Source organism: Poeciliopsis prolifica, unplaced genomic scaffold (assembly GCF_027474105.1).
Source record: "Poeciliopsis prolifica strain line A6 unplaced genomic scaffold, Auburn_PproV2 SCAFFOLD012, whole genome shotgun sequence".
NCBI classification, from domain to species: Eukaryota; Metazoa; Chordata; class Actinopteri; order Cyprinodontiformes; family Poeciliidae; genus Poeciliopsis; species Poeciliopsis prolifica.
Genome location: NW_026562387.1, coordinates 7,577,314 through 7,594,692, shown reverse-complemented (window position 1 = coordinate 7,594,692; position 17,379 = coordinate 7,577,314). Strand labels below are relative to the sequence as shown.

At 35.8% G+C, this 17,379-nt stretch overlaps 1 protein-coding gene across 3 annotated transcripts in view; it reads left to right on the top strand.

The window, feature by feature from the left end:
- Positions 1–17,379, top strand: part of tpk1 (thiamin pyrophosphokinase 1) — a 67,721-nt gene that overhangs the window by 26,709 nt on the left and 23,633 nt on the right. Inside the window, exons 5-7 of one of the 3 annotated variants that reach the window (XM_055037735.1) lie at positions 4,865–4,937; positions 6,760–6,855; positions 14,002–14,148. In XM_055037735.1, the coding sequence (XP_054893710.1) occupies positions 4,865–4,937; positions 6,760–6,855; positions 14,002–14,148 (316 nt within the window). Of the gene's footprint in view, positions 1–4,364; positions 4,938–6,759; positions 6,856–14,001; positions 14,149–17,379 lie in introns of those variants that run through there. The other 2 variants (XM_055037736.1, XM_055037734.1) reach the window with 2 other exon arrangements.

Genomic DNA, 17,379 nt, shown 5'->3' with positions numbered 1-17,379 from the left:
TGAATCGCCTCTCCCAAAGTCTAATCTAATAATGTTCCATGAACACACATGAATACTAGCATCTATGTGAATGTTAAATTATTTATATTTGGACTGAAAACAAACATAAGAACGCTGAGTCCTGAAGGCGGTCATCAGAAAGAGTTCTGTTTGTTGTTTGTTTTTTTTTTGTTTTTTTAAGAGGAGTACTGTGGGATACTTGAGTGGTCAGGAGCTCAACAGTTAACGTAATCCTTGTTTTTAAAATAAGTGAAGAACTCTTCTCAGTGAGGTAAGTTAAAAGCTTCTCAATACAGGGACAAACGAAAGATCAAAATTTCATGACCCAACTTCTTTCAGATTCAGATTCTGTTTTTGAATCCCAAAATAACAGCAAGATTGTAGAATGGGATAATTATTAAAGAATACACAACATATTTATTGGAAGAATACAGACATGCTGTACAGAGGATACATTGGGAAGCTCCAAAAATTATAAATTGACTCAATGATGTAATAGAAAGCACTGTGTCTACTATTTACTTGTAAACAATTTACAAGTAAATTGTAAACTATTGTATTACTGTTCTATGTTATACAATAGGAGGGAAAGTTTCAAACAGAAACTGAGTTATGTACCTTTAATATTCAATAAGTATATGAAGCTTTTTAGTATTGTATGAGGTTGGAATTAAGCAGCTTTGTTGACCATCACTATCATGTACAGAGCCAGAATAGGAGAGTTCATCTATATACCAAAAGAAGTGAAGTGGCATTTATGTGTTAATTTCGAGGTATCAGATTCCCAGGTTGATTACCAACTGGGTACAGCTCTGTTTGAATCTTTCTGTTCAACCTTTGAAAAAGGCTTAAATATAAGATACGATTTTCCACTGCCATACATTCTTTTCACTCAGAATTGTGTGACCATTTGGAGTTTTTTTTTTTTTTACCCTCTGATGCTGTTCATTAGGGAAACTTCTGTTTTCTGCTTCCTCTTTGCTCTCAAAACCTTAAATCGTTCTGTCATTGTGGAGTATATTTCCATCCATTTATGGCACCTCCAAAAGACAAGAATAGGGCATTCCTCCTGAGGAACCGAAAGAGCTGTTTCCATTCTTCCATTTATGCCTCAACTCTCACTACCTCACTAAGATGTTAGGAACAAGCAGGTGTTTGGAAAAGCAATGTGATATGCTACCACATTTAAAAAAAAAGCATCACTTGCAAGACTAAAAATGTTATGCAATAGTAATTTGCCGTCATCTGAGCCAGAGAGCTACATTTGTCCAACTGCATTGGTTCAGGACTGTTTTGTGTATGAGCTGTAATTATGTTGCTTCATCTACCACTTCATTGTCTTTTCTCTTTTGATTGGGGAAAATGGATTGATAGGAGAGATGCAATCAGAGGCATATGTTTTTCATTATTGAAAAGGACATCACGAATTAAGTCTTTTTCACATAATACTTGAAAAAATGACAGACTTTATTTAAATTATGTGGACATACAGTTTGAACCAGAGGTTTGCATATACTTTTCATTGGGATAAATACCTTTAATATTTTCGGCTTTTAACAGTGCATTTGGATTTTGGTGGACTAATTTTACAAAGTACAACTTTATTGATTTAGCAAATACAAAAGCATGGTGTGCAACTTGTGGATTTTCAGTTGTCCATGCAGAGTCAAAGACATGTGCAGACAAGTTCAAACATCTCCAGTAATGTTTGGTGAAAAGTCTCTTAAGTCATAACTTGTTAATATACCCCGTTTTTGCACTTTCACTGATGTATAGAGACATGAGAAAATTAGTTATTAGACAAAAAAAATAGTTCAATCATTGGGAGAGAGTGGAGGATGGAATGAAAGAAAACTTTGAAAGATGAAGAAGTTTTGTTTTAGGGAAAATGAGGGAAACAGTTAACAAGGAAGACGCAGGAAAAGAAATAGACAAATGCAGACTGATAGACAAATAGACACACACTCGTGTATATACACAGGCAAAGACAGACAAAGGTCACACTGCCATCCCCGCCACCGGTGCTCAGACAAACTGCTAGTAAAATGCTCTATTTCCCATCCAAATTAAACTGTCAGTTAATATTAATGTGAAAGTGAAGACTGTCAGCCACGCAAGATGCATACACACAAACACATACGCAAACAGCTTTTACGCCCAAACACACTGACACAAATGCAGAATTTAGAATCTCGCCTGGTCAATTACTGGCAGCCGAATGTGGCATGCACGCAGGTCACAAAGAGGTCTGTGTGATAAGAGTGTGTGTTGTGTTTTGTGTCTGTGTGCTTGTGCATAGCTTTGATCAAACCCAGTGACACATCTCCCATCAGTCACATGAAGGTTATTTCTGATTGAAGATGCAATTGTGGCACTCTATTTAATAAAACAAGTCAGAAAAACTGCCTGTGTGCGTATCTATATATTTGCTGCTATTTGTGCATATTATATAAGTGTGTTTGATCACATTTTCTTTAAATGAGCCAATGTGAGAGAGACATTTGCAGCTGGATCATGCGTTGCTTCAATCTTGGTGGAGTTGTATCTTTAAACATGATTTTTTTTTGAGTGGGTCTATTTTGTGCACGTGTGGCAACTGATTACATGCAATTCTGGTTGTGTTTGTCTTGGTGTATCTTGTTGGAGCAAATGGGAATGCAGAATAAGGGAGGTAGAAAATAATCCTCATGTATCTCTTTCTTCAACCGACCGGAACGTAGCTTTCGTGGCTTGTGTGAAGCACTCACAAACAAACACACACAAACAGAATACCCAGCCAACCATAAAATCATAATGTCAGACCTGTTAATGCCTTCAGATAGCAGCAACTGTAGCCGTGCATGCTTACTCCATAACCATAAATGCACACACAAACATAAATGTAATAAACAGAGACCTATCACTCTTTTTTGACATAATACTCTGCTGTGAGGAGTATCCTACATTTTTGCCTCTTCTTACTATAATAGAATTGACTGAAAATATCAGTTCCTTTATCCTGGTAATTCATAAGATCTCAATTTAGTAACGAGCAATAACTCTTAAAGAGTTACAGGTAGGTTGATTGCTTTCCACATCTATGCAAATCATAAAACTGTCTGAATGACAAATATACTTTAGGACAGTTTTCATTGCCGGACCTAAAAAGTGTTATTTGTTGTCCACTTATTTGCCATTTAAACACATAAGCTGAGGAAACAGATCATTTTAATGACTATCTTACCCAATTTTACAATTAGAGTTGTAAAATTGCAGATCCTCCATCCCTGATTGCATCATCCAATTTCTCATTCTGAATTGAACTGGCAACTTATAGTATCTCTCACTGTCAACAAGTGATGCTTTAAGTTTTATCTTTGTGCTAATTTTACTTTTTTGAACTCAATATTCGAAGTCAAAGTAATGAATTGCGGAATTTGAAAAGGTTTGTGGTATTATAAAACCACTTTATAAATTGTTTTTATTGCAGTAACTCAGAACTACTTGTCCTTATTTTTTTATGTTTGTCAACTGCAACTCTTTGCAACCAGGCTGCAAGCTTATTTGTTGTTGTGTGACAGCAATAATAATAGAATAGGAAGCATATATTTAATTTGTAGATTTAGCAATCTCCAAATTTTATTGTTGGATCTAAAAATATCTATAACTCATCTCTGGCTATGAGTAATTTTACTTTATTTTGAATAACTTTGAACTTTTTTGTTGTGTTTATCAGACTTGTATTCATTAATTACTTCATACAATGTGACTGGGTTAATTTTCTTGGCCTATTTATAATTCTTTCCAGTCTCTTAGCTCTCTATTTTAACTTCATAAATAAGGATGGCTTTTATCAGATGTAAATACAATTTGTGAATATATGACTGATGAGCCTGCCTTGTGAAAAAAAAATCTTTGTAAGTCAAAATGATGATATATTTTTCTAAGGGTGATGCTTGCTGTGGGTTAGTTTTGAACTCAATTACTGTGATACTAAGATTTAGACAAAGGAGATATGGAGGTTTCATCAAGGTTTAACAAACATATTGCAGTTATTTTTGCTTTAATTGTGGACATACTTCAATAATATGGTCATAATTTAAATTTATGTGAATAAGAAATTAAATGTCCAAGAAAAGTTGTTTTTTTTCCCCCCTAGGGAATTTCTCTTTTTTTGCCATGTTTTGTCAAAACTCATAAGAAATGATAAACCCAATCATACAGTATTTCTTTGAAATACATACAGTAAACATTTTGCATTATTTTCTGTCATTCACTGAAGTATTTATAAACTAAAAACTCACACAGTATCACCTGTCATTGTCAAAAGAATATTTAAGAATACTTGTATGAATGAAAAAAAAAAAAATCTACTGAAACTTGTTTAACCTTGTTTACCCCAGGTATGCCGGCTATGCTTCTATGTGTGAGAGACAAACACATAGAATAAATAAATGTCTATTTATTACAGTGTTTGTGACTAATGAGCAAATTTACCCCCAAGCCAGTAATTACTCTGCAATGTTGATCTGTTAGAGTTTTTAGCCCTGTGTATCTAATTATAGGAGCATAAACATAAACTTTTGCTTCTGGTTGCTGCCATGTTTGCTTTGGTGTGCTTTTCCATCAATCTTTACATCTGCCGCAAGCTCTGTGAGCTTGACAGGGCCAGGCTCAGCGCCACAGAGAATCACCCTGTCAGTTTTCATGTCTCAGCGTCTTCCCCCGGCGGCGTCACTCTTCTCCCTCGCTGCACAGATCAAAGAACTGACAGATGCCCCAATGTTGTCTCTCCCCTTCTCCCTTATATCTCTGACTTGCACTTTTTCTCAGTCTTAACCCTCTACCTCTGTCACTCACCATCTCTTTCTGTCCTTACAACCAGCTTTCTCCCTGACTACATCAGTGGGGATTTTGATTCCATTACACCAGAGGTTAAAGCTTTCTATGCAGACAAGGTGAGTGGATCAAAACTTCTGCACACAGTTGTTCACTGAGAAGCGATGTAACTTTAAGCAGTCATACTGCCAGACTGAGGATAAAAGATCCCCTAATATGCTGTCTGTTTCCTTTTAAATATAATTTCTGAGGTCTGAAAACATTCACATTACTTCTTTATATTAACTCCAAACACAATGTTAGCCACATTTTTTGGCACACATGGTAAAAATGTACTTTAAAATAAATGTATATTTTATTGCCATATTATTGCCAAATCGTTTGAAAAATACTTAGTTTGGGCACCTTTTTTTTTAAAACCAATCTTACCAATGCTGTCATCAAATTTATCATTGTCTGAATAAGTTTAAGTAGCTTATTCAGACATACAGATTCCAGCTGAAGATTAATAATTTAGCAACATTTCTTTCTTGTCCAAAATCGAACAAAAAGAGAAAAAATACTGATATCTAAGGGAGAATTTACTGTAAACTTACTCGTTTTTAATTTAAAACCAATAACCTATAATTTTATGTGCTCACTCTTTTTGTGAGACATTGTAAAAGTATTAAACAAATTGTAATAACACCACTATGATAATGTAGCGGTATAAATATAGTATGCAGATACTTGACTTGTAAGGTCATTTTAATTAGAATGAAAAGACCTACAGCAACCATCTTCGTCTTTTGTGGTCAGTTTTTTTTTTTCTTTTAAATTATGAATTGAACATAACTGGAACAAAAAAATTTCCAAGGGATCCACTGGTTAGATTCTACATCTTAGTCTTCACTGCCTTCTTTCACTATGGAGACAAAAAGTATCCAAGGTTAAAAAAGAAAATGCAAATTGATCTTTGAGGTGGTCTTTCCATTGTTTTTAGTCAGTGGAATGTCAAACTGCAGGCTCGATTCAATAAATTATTAATACAGGGGAAATCAGTCAAGCATACACACTTGCCTCCGAGAAAAAGAAATACAAAGCCTGTGTGGTCTTTGCGCTGTGTCACTCTATGCATTACTGGTGCAGATCTAAAACTTAAATATGCATGCACGTTCTCGCTTACACATGCTCACAACCTGCGCACACACCCCCAGATGACAGACATTGGGATTTCTTCAGGTTTGTCACTCTTTTTCACCTCCTCTGTCTCTATCACCGTTTTCTGAAATATCACACAGGTTGTGTAAAAAAAAAAAAAAAAAGAGAGCGATGCCTTTTTTGAGAAAGAGAACAGACTGTTATGGTAATGCTTTTGATGCAGAACAATTGGAAAGTTTGAGGCGTTCCTTCAGAGATTTGCCGCAAACGGTGAATAATTCTGCATAAATGGAAAAGAGAGAGAACAGAAAGGCAGCCACCAGGGAGGGGGAGACAATGAGAAAGCAGGGATGGAAAAGTGATGGAAGGAGGAGGGTAGTGAAGGTTGGATGGATGTGATCAAACGGAGTGCGGCGAGCAAGTTTTGTGTGAACTCGATTGTTGTATGTGTGTGCCAGTGATATGAGGAAGACGGCGTATTTTAGAAGCAAAGTGACTCTGTGGAGAGAAAAAGAGAATGGGAAAAAGCCATAGCCTGGTTGTTTACCTAGATGTTGTAGTTTAAGGCCACTGACTGGAACCTCTACATTATTCAACAACACAACCCGCGGGAAGCGAGACAGCACTAAAACACTGATTTATACCTCTCTCCATGTCTGCTTCCCTTTCTGTTTTCTTTCCTTTGTTATGCTTTTCCTTATCTCTCCCTTGGTTTTCCCTTTACTATCTGTATTGTGGTACAAATATTGAATCATGTTTTGTTGCTCTTGTGTGTGTTTTCATTTGCCATTGTGTCCATAGGGGTGCAGGCTCATAGAAACAGCTGACCAGGATCTAACCGACTACACCAAATGTCTTGTAAAAATGCTGGAAGAGATACAGACACGAAAGCTGCAGGTAAACTACACTCTGCTCAATTTCAGGCTTGCTTTTCATCCTGCTTCAGCTTCTAATTGACAACAGCTTTTTTTTATTATTATTATTTTTTTTATTATTATATACTTGACTGGATTCCTTGATGTGAAGATTCTCATTACTTAGTTCTTATTATATATATAAGAACCACTGCGGGTGGTTCTTATTCTCTGAGCTCAGGTCCTGGGAGCTTGAGGGTCCTGCGCAGTATTTTGGCTGTGCCAAGGATCGCACATTCTGGACTGAGATGTCTGATGTTGTTCCTGGGATCTGTTGTACTGAATATAGCCGGTTACAATTGTTACTTTTAGAAGGAAAAGGAGAAAAATTTCATGCCTTAGAATCTGATCCCTGATTAAAGTACAAAGATGGCAGTCTTATGTATGTTTTTTTTTTTTTTTTGCATTAAGTACTGGACCACTTCCCAAGATAGATGGCCTGACAAGGAAATTATACCAGAAAATATTAGGCTGACAAAAGTAGGAGTTAGTTGTTTTGCAAGACCGATATCAATCTGATGAGAAACGTTGTGGAGTTTCAATCTGAAATAACACCTTTCTCAGACAGCAGTCACAAAGTGCTTCACGGTAAACACAGTAAAAAAAAAAAATCTGAACTATGAAAACACAATGAAAGGGACATCTAAGAGATACACAATAGCAACACACAATTGCACAGGAGGCTGTGAGACTAAAATAGTTTTTTTATTTTTTTTCAGATTGTCTTAAATTGCTTTTTTAAAAGCATCAGTATAGTCCAACAATCGCAAGTGCTGTGGGAGTGTATTCCACAATCTTAATCCAACAGCTTGAAAAGATCTGACTGTTTCCTTTGTTCCTGAAACAAGTACGAGAGACCATGAGTGGGTTCTGCTCTGCCTGTTCTACACTCTGAATGTTTTATTTTAGAATAGCATAGTTCTATATACTCTTCTTAGATCATTTATTTAGAGTTTTAAGTGTTACAAAGATTCATTGCAAAAACACCAAATTTTAAGTTGTATGGACATTTAATGGTCGTTAATTTCTTGAACATAATCAGGGCCCTTTCAGTTTAGCAGGGAAGTTGAATATTTACTGAAGTTGCTTAATGCGATTGAAAAGGTTCCTATGTTACATTGATGTAATTATTGATCCAACACCATGACTCCTTGGTTAAAACAAGTAGTCTTTGCTGTCCTTCTTTCTGTCTGAATGTTTAGTTCCCTGAAGCAAAGTTTTCAGTCATCTTATGCTAAAGAAAAGATGTTCAGAGGTCAGTAGCGCCAGACTGTGTTTTACCAATGGCAAATTCCTGCTGGGATATGTGGGTGTATGGGTAATAATAAAAAAAAATAAAAGAAACAAAACAAAAACAAAGCTCACTCAACATTTCTTGGAGAAATAAGATTTGAGAAAATAACATTAGGTATTCTTACACCTACATATAAAATCCAGAGGGGCTTTTGACTCTTCTAAATTACAATATTTGACATATTTTGTTTCTTTTTCTTTTTTTTTCTGCCCTGATATTTGCAATACTTCCTTAAGCTGCAAGATAACAGAGCTTTGTGTCCAGTCAGATGTATATTCACACAGTGATCAGGCATAAGATGTCTTATTTCTTGTTTTTTCCCCCGCTTTTGTTCTCCTCTCTTTTATTATATATCCTTTTTTTTATTTTCTCCCTTATCACAGTAAGTACCATGTTGAGTGTTACCCCAATCACTGCAGAGTGTTCCAATCACTTCACATTTCTAAACTAATGAAAGACAAAGGGAAAGACACTTTGATGCACGCAAACTTTCACTTCTCATGTACACGCATGTAACCACGCTGTGTGCTTTTACATTGTTTCTGCTAGATTTGTCCTTCCCTTGTGTGTGTGTGTGTGTGTGTGTGTGTGTGTGTGTGTGTGTGTGTTTTTAGGATTTTTTCCTTGACTAATTATTTAACCAGTTTTGGGGTTTTTTTTCTGTTGCTGGCTATTTTTTTTTTTTTTAGTGCAACTGTTTGCAAAAGATAGGATCCTGGCAAAATGCTTTCTTTTTTGTCATTTGCTGATTTTCTTTGTCAGAAAGATTTTTCCTTCTTTCCCTTTATTTTCATACTTGAACTCTGGCTCTCTTTAGTACCCAAAATAGGACTAGAACAGCTAAACTTCTCTAAGAATTTAAGAAAATGCATTGTCATATTCCCTTCTTTTCACCTTTGCGAATTTCAATCCACTTAGCCCTTTTAAGAGAATGAAATATTTCAGTGAAATAATAGGATTTTAAAATCCCCGGGAATCGTGTCAGAGGATTATAGTGGATTTAGGTGCTTTTTCTTTTGGAATATGTGTACCCTGGCTGCAGGTACTTATCTCCTTAATACCATGCATGTGCTTTGGAGATGGCTGTTTTTTTTTGTGTCTATGCTTACAGTGAGGCAGCACCCTGTATTTTAATTTTCTGCTCTGCTATGATCTGTTCATCATTTTCCAACGATTCTCTCCGTTGATCTCACAGGCCTTTCTGCTTGATCCAACTCCTTCAGCCAAGCACAATAGAGAAAAGCTAATTCTGTACACCCTGTTCGTTGAAGTGTTCTTTATTCTCTCATAAATATCTTCCTTGCCCTGGTTTGTGGTTGATTTAGTGAATAAATACAAAAAAGAAATAACCAAAAAATAAAGCTAATATTTTTCAATAATGCACATTATAAATGATAAGGGAAAACGTATTTTGTGCTTTTCTCTTCACTTAAAGCACCTTACTTTAGGGCCACATTTACCCAGTTGCACTCACTAATGTGCATCTATTCTTGTACGCCCATCATTATGCAATTTAGTGTTCAGTGCCTTGCCCAGGGACACATCAACATATGACTAGGAAAAGCTGGATTGGAGCTCCCAGCTTTTAGATTGCAAGACAGCCACTTTACCGAGCCACTGCCCCCCGGTGTTGTTTCCAAACACCAGTAAAATGCAAGCAAAGGGAAGATTGAGCTCATTTGTTGAAGCTTGAAGCCTAATGCACAATGTCTTTCTCTCCTGTAACCTTACATTGTCATTCTGTCTTGCATGAGACATCCTATTCTCATGAGAAGCTGTGTTTTTAGCTTTCCTCTGATAGCTGTGAATTTTTTTTGAGCAACTTTACATCTGTTTTAAATAAGGCTAAAATTAAACATTAAACTCTATTTACTCCTGTTTAACTGGCACTCCCCTAAAGGTTTTGGTACTTAGGGGTTTGTAAGTTGCTGTGAGCCTTACATGATCTAAATTAGGACTGCACAATATTAGGAAATTATGAAAATAGGGATGATAAATTCATCTTTTTCTCACCAATGTCTCTCTCACATGTCATGCTTTCAGCACAGTAGGCATTTCATCCCAAAGGGTCCTTTGTAATATCAATAGTGCATGTACAAATATTGCATCGACAATATATATTCAACTGATTTTTGACCATAATGACACAATAGTATCACACATTTACTGTAGATTTATTTGGTGACCATGGAGGCAATTGGAGTGAACTCCTTCATATGTTCAAGAAACCTGTAGATTTTATTAGGGACTGTGATTTTGTTCTGCTGAAAGGACCCATAATATATGCACAATGGTTGCTTGCTAACTCTCAATGCAAATTTAACTCATTCTAACAGTATCTTTTATCTTAAAAATGTGAATTTTCCATTAAAAATAATGGAAATTGAAATTATTTCTTCAAAACCTTCCACCAACATTCAGCTTTTATTCAACACAAGAAATGGTAAATGAACTCAGCTTTTCTGAAGCAAAAATATTATGTTTTATTCTCAGCTGTGGTTCTTTTTGCAATAGACCCAAAGCAAAGCAAATTACAAAAATACTGTTACTGCATACATAAATCCTTAGAAGTTCAGGAAGTACCTGTGTCACTATTTCCATTCTGGGAATTGAAAAGATGTCAGTTCATAAACACATGCTTTTCCTTTTAAAATGTAAGGTCCCTTTACACTATAGTTACGAAGAATGGATCAGAATTGTTTGGGTTATGCTGTGCTATGAAGTGCTTTTTTTCCAAACATTGACTAATGAAATGTGTGTCAGCACACATTTTATTAATGGCACTGGAGAAATGGGAAAAATAACAAAGAGCACACATGTAGCCTATACTTGTGCAACAAAGCCAGGGTTGTCAGAGGCACAGAGGACTTTGCTCTGTACAAACACGCAGGCTAATAACATGCTATGCATTCATATTTAGAGAAATATTATAATCGGAGCAGCCGTGGATATTCACATTTGGAAAAAAACAAAAGAACAGAATAGATTCAGATTCATTAGTTTTTAGTGTTTTACAGAACTAAGGAATACAAAGAGTGAAATGAAAATATCTCTCACAGCATCAAACTATCTCCAGTAACTCAAACATTTGATTCATCATACTAGATACAATTTGCCATGCTGGTTTTGTTTTGCTAGTTCTTTGCTAACTATATTTCCTCATCTTTGCTGATCGAAGTGGCAGTTGGTGAGGTCTCCTCTTCTGTTGCCCACCTCCTTGAAGATTTTATGTGTTGTGCCTTCAGCGGTGGCACTCTGCCTACTTTGGTTGCAATGAGTGGTTATAAAGCGTCTTATTGTTGTTTTGTCATTTTGAACTAGCATGTCCATTCCTCTTAGAGCTCTGACACTATCACGGGATTTTTTTCCACTATACCGCTATACACTGAATATTTTCTCTTTTTCTCACTGTTGTCTTTAAACCCAAGTGAGATTTGTGAATAAATATCACAGTCGATCAGTTGTTTGTTGATGTCAAACCAGGCCATCTGTCCTCAAACCACCGCGGCATGTTGAAATTAACTCATGCTGTCTTTCCTCCCATTTAGTTTTAACTTCAACAAGCCGTATCTAGATTCCTAAATGCATTGCCTTGATTCAACATTTCTGTTAAAAATCAATTGAACAGCTGTGTCTAATAAAAGGAAAGTGGTGGTTTTCCCAACATGTTTTGCAGCCTTAATCTTTCTATTTACTATATGTATGATTTGAAGTTAAGGTGCAAAGACATCACATTCCATTAACTTCAGAAAGCAACTTTACCTTCTAACCACTTTCTGATCTTACTTTGAGATAATCACACAACCACCAGCTTTGAGTTAGTGATCGTTTTGTGATTTACATTACATAAATTTACTGGGTGAAATTCTTGGACCACAAGAATTTCCTAACCCTAACATGCAGCTGGAATTGCAGATTCAGAAGAAGAAAAAAAATCTGCAGCTTCGACCTGAGCACATGCATAAAACAAGTATGTCTTGTTTACTGAGATAAATTTCTGTCTGTGGGTTGATACAGTTTGTCCTGTGATTTTGTAATCTTTACCAAATCACAGTGAAGGGTTTAACAGCAACGTTAGCATTTTTTGAACCCTTCCATCTCTGTCAGTGCATCTCCCTCACAGAGGGGAGTTTGTTTATCAAACCTTGTTGTTTACAGCTTAGACGATGTTTCATCATGCGCGGGTGTCAGCCAGATGTTGAAATAACCTCAATCTCAGCACTCTGTTTGGTTTTAACTCCATCTCCTGAGGGAGGAAGTAACTTGTGACACATTTAGATTGATAATTTATTTCCCATTAGTTTGATCTTAAGTTTTTTTTTTTTTTTTTTTTTTTTCACTGATGAAACTTGGTGAATAAGGTGAAATGATCAAATTGACAAAATGAGATTTTGGAGGTCACTCTGCAAAAACTTAAATTAGGATAATAGATGCACACTGAAAGGAGAACAAGCAGAACCTATGTAATTATAACAAATTGCTGACATTTTATTAATAGGAGTTGTAGTAAAATAAAAAAAATGTTCCAAAAAAACTGATAACTTTTTTAAGAAATGTTTCCCCTGCATATCAAGCAAATAGAACCAAATCAATCTTTACTTCTTCATGTCCATAAGCTCATAGCAAATAAGATATCAAAGTTTGTTGATATCAGTGTTATTTGAAACCACTGACATATTCAATACCAAATTCTCTTTATTATTGAAATGGATGAGGTCATCAGGCGAAGATCTGACGTGTTTTCCAAAACCTCGAGAAAAAAAGGTTGGAGATGTCTGGGAGTTTGGTAAAGGATATAAAAAGATCAAGCACAGACAGACTCCTGGAAAAAGAAATCTCCAAGAACCTTTAACTTTCATCACACAGTCTGAAGGTAACGCTTGCAGGTTTTCATGTCAAAGTGCGCGTATCTAAAAGAGGAATGCAAAACTCTGTTCCAAATGAGAGACATACCAGTGAGAAGTATTTTATATTGTGGAGCAAAACATATGAAAAGTAAAGGTATTCATGAAGACAACATTTATGAGGAAGTATATATCAAATGTTAATTATAATGGTGAAACTTAATACTTTAAAATTAAACTGGACTAGACATACAAAACAAAATTGAACTTTACTTCGGGAGAGGACAAAACAAAACAAGCGAAAGCCAAAAGTATGTACCTATTTAAATTAACTGATAGTTCCACTCGTGTGTCCTGATAAAAAAGTTTTTTCTTTTTTTTTTTTTTTTTGTGCCATTGTTTATATTAACAATTTTCATTTGGTAGTACTTTTTAGAAAAAGAACCAAATGCTTTCTTGTTATAAAATATTGAAATAGTGGGGTGTATTTTGTTTTCCTACCCATGAAGTCTTATATAATTTTGTTTTGCTCCAGGCTAACCAATGCTGCTGAACCTTTAAAAAGGTAATGAAAATGGAAACGTAAAAAAAAACATCGATGTGTGTGTGATTGACGGAACTTGGTTCATTTTTGTTGCTGGTGATACTGGCAGTGAAAGCTCTTTTGCCCTTTACACTCTGTTGGGTTTTAGGGCTGTCAGCACTCACTCAGACTGCTTGGGGAGTATAAAGATAGAATTGCTGAGAACAGTACATAAGGTGGTTAAGCAAACAAGTGGCTCAAAATTTAGATGCAATATAATCTAGCTCCATTGATTTGCACCTCATATTTTAATCTCCTGAATTGACTCAGGGATCTCATTTATACGACTGGATGTTTTGACATAATTGTCAGATTCTACTTGAAGAAAATGTGGTGTCATGGCTCCAGCGAGTAACATATATATATATATATATAGAAACACTCCCTGGTATTCAATTCTCTTCACAGGTGGACACCATAGTGACACTGGGTGGGCTCGCAGGGAGATTTGACCAAACCATGGCATCGGTTGAGACGCTCTTTCATGCTCAGTCCATGACACAGCTGCCTGTTTTGATCATACAGGAAACAAGCTTGGCATACTTACTCAGACCTGTAAGTAAATTGTATTTCTGGCTTATTTCCATTATCTCCTGTTGATTTGCTACATAATCTAGTGGTCATTCGTTCTAACTATCATTTCCTCTGATTGTTTTACTGGTATAATCTTCAAACCTGGCTTCATATCAATACCACACTACAAAAAAAAATGATGATTAGTCTTTGGAAAACTACAGTTTAAAACCTGCATATATGACTAAAGTTAACTTTATAACTGTGTCGCTTTAGCAGTTAAAATAATTGTTGTTACCATACTTTAAAGCAAATAAATTATCTTTTTTTTTTGCTTTAAGCTTGTATGGAAAATAGATTCCTAAACCCACCAACACCTAGTTGCAGCAAAAGTAAAGCAATAGATCCATTCTGTGGAAGAAAGTATTATATTCACGTAATGACAGCCTCCAAAGACCTGAACTTTTATCATGGTTTTATTATAACTATATGTTCCCTATAAGATGCATATAATTACTGCATACATAAGCAGGCTCAGAATCTATTTTCTTCAAACTAGGCTAACACTGCCCCTGAACAACTTCCAAATCATCCATCTCCTAGGCGCTCTCCCTATTTTCTATTCTCCCTCAAAAATGTTTTTCTCGCTCTGTTTCTACCTTGATTAGAGAGTTGAAAGCTTTGTTTTTTTTTGTCAAGTAATCACTTCAAGAACAAAAACACACATGCACACTCTCACTTCCTCACTCATCTACACACTGCTCTGCTTGTATAATGTCCCAATTTGCTGTTGTGAAAGTAAGAGCTGGAGACTCTCCTGATGCCACTCAAATTGTTCTTTTCTCCGTTTTTTCTATGCCAGCCACTTTCTCATGCTCCGCCAATGATTGAGTTTACAAGTGGGCTTAACACCTGCCTTTTAGAACATGCATTGAGCCCACAGCCACTCAACCTCTCTGCTGAGTTGCTCCTTTCTGAAGTCTTTGGGACAAACAACTGTGATGCCTTCTGATGACCAAAGCAAACCCCACTCTTTTGCTTTCTCGTCATACTTCTTGTCGTTATTCTAAAGGCGCGTTGTCATTTGCTGCTTCATACCTCAACACCTCCAATTAATCTTAACTTCAGCAAGGGTAAATTAAGCTCATTTGTCAACGCAGCTCCAATTTGCCAGTGCCTCACATTCCTGTACATGAAGGTGAGCTCAACCTTCTAAAAGCGCCTCACTGTTTGTTCAAATTACATATGTATTTGAAGTGTTTACTGTCAAACAATTATTCAGAAATCGAATACTCAATAGCACCATGATCATCCATTAAAACGCCACAGAAAAAATACTCTATAAACGTTAAACCCTCAATAAAAAGGTGAAATCCTTCCCTTAATCCCTCATGTTTTATTCAGTAAATTCAGTATGTTTCATTATTTTTGATTAAATCTCTGAATCTGTGAACCACAAATAAGCTCAAATTTAATCAAGGTTGCACCTGTTTGTCTTATTTTATTTGATTCCCAAATAAGGTTTCTGAGTATAATTATGCCACCAGGAAATATGCAGAAGTCGTGTGTTTTCAATCGCAGTCTCAGAACACTGCAAAATTATCATATCTTCTATTAAATTATGGGTAGAGAGACTTTTATTTCTGAGACTCTGCAGAACAGGAGGATGTTTTAATCAGTCTCAGTCTCGAGGTAGTGCTAAATTTGCTTAATTCGAGTCTCATAAATAAATAACGTAAGGACAGAAGGTGTGCTGAGCTCGGTTTGCTTTTCTCTGAAGATGTGCTTTATTGAGTCTCAGTTAACCAGAGTGATATTTACTCTGAGATGTAAGCCACCCTCTGTAGAGGCTCTAGGGGCCCTGCTCTGTGTGTTGTGGGACACACAATGTGCAATGATGCATCTGTCCAATCTCTGCTGTAATTCAGTCCAGCATACTGGTTCAAGCTTTAAACTACAACCTTATTTACTTGCTGCTCTTTGAAGGAGTAAGACTTGTCAGTGAGGCGGCTGATGTAAAAGATGAAATGTGATACTCGAGCGGTGTTAAATCATCCAAGCCTCTCTGCTGGAGTAAACTAAGGAAAGACTTAGCATTTAAATAAAAAGTATAAATAAATACGGAAGTGAGCCAGGATGACAAGTTCTGCCAACGTATATGCGTGTGCATGTGGATGTCAGACCATCGGCACAGAAAAGACATTTCACAACAGTATCTGTCACTCTTCTGCCTCGTTGTTCAACGTGTGTCTAATGTAATTCATAACTATCATGGTAATTAATTTGCCAAATTGCAGCTGGTAGTTACAGGATAAAAGTTCTTTCTTTGTTAAATTAGAAATTACAAAACTGTGGTTGGTGCGACCTTTACTTTAATCACCATGTGACTTCCATTAAACTAATATTAAACCTGTTGCCTTAATAGTATCTTCAGTATTTGCTTATTTACACAACAGAATTAAGCAATTGAGCTATTCAAAATGGGGTGCCTATCAGACGTTGTTATTGCAAAAGTTGTCCATTATATTCCTGCATTCCAGTTAACGTGGTCCTCATGTTAATGGAGACACAGTGGTATCAGCTTCAAGGTAAACCTTGCTCTTGAGGAAATGCGGTTGTTTAACAGCCTATGAATTGATTTAAGGGACACTTTCAAGGTCTACTGTGGAATGATGATGAGCCTACGAGAGCTAGACTAGGATTTTTTTAATTCTTTTCTTGGGACTGTAATGTGAGGAAGAGAAAAAATATGCGGCAGAAGCTTTGACTTTGACTGAAAATTAAGGAATTACAATATTATTTTAACTTATCCATCAAAAAATACCTCCCTGACCTAAATACTTAACTTAATAAAAATCCATCAAAATATATATATTTAACGTTGTAAACTGTAAAATGAAAGTTATTTTGCAGGGAGAAAAAAATACTTTTTCAGTATTTTGCCTGCCAATCACCGATCAGAGCAAATCAAGGCAAAATTGGTTTATTATAATCTCTGGCTTATTAACTGGTGCATCTTAGTCTTGTCAGAAAAGCAACAGTGTGTCAACTGCATATTTATGTACTATTTAAGAATAGTTATGGATTTTTTTAATTTTTCTTATTCCATTTTAAAATTAAAAAAAAGTATTTTATCTACCCTTTTCTATTACTGGCAACATGTCATTCAGTTTTGTTTTTCATGTCTTGGGGAATTTATTTTACCAAAGAAAAACGACCTCTTTAAATGGAATAGGGCATATCTGTAGTTGGGGAAATACATTTTTGCCTTTT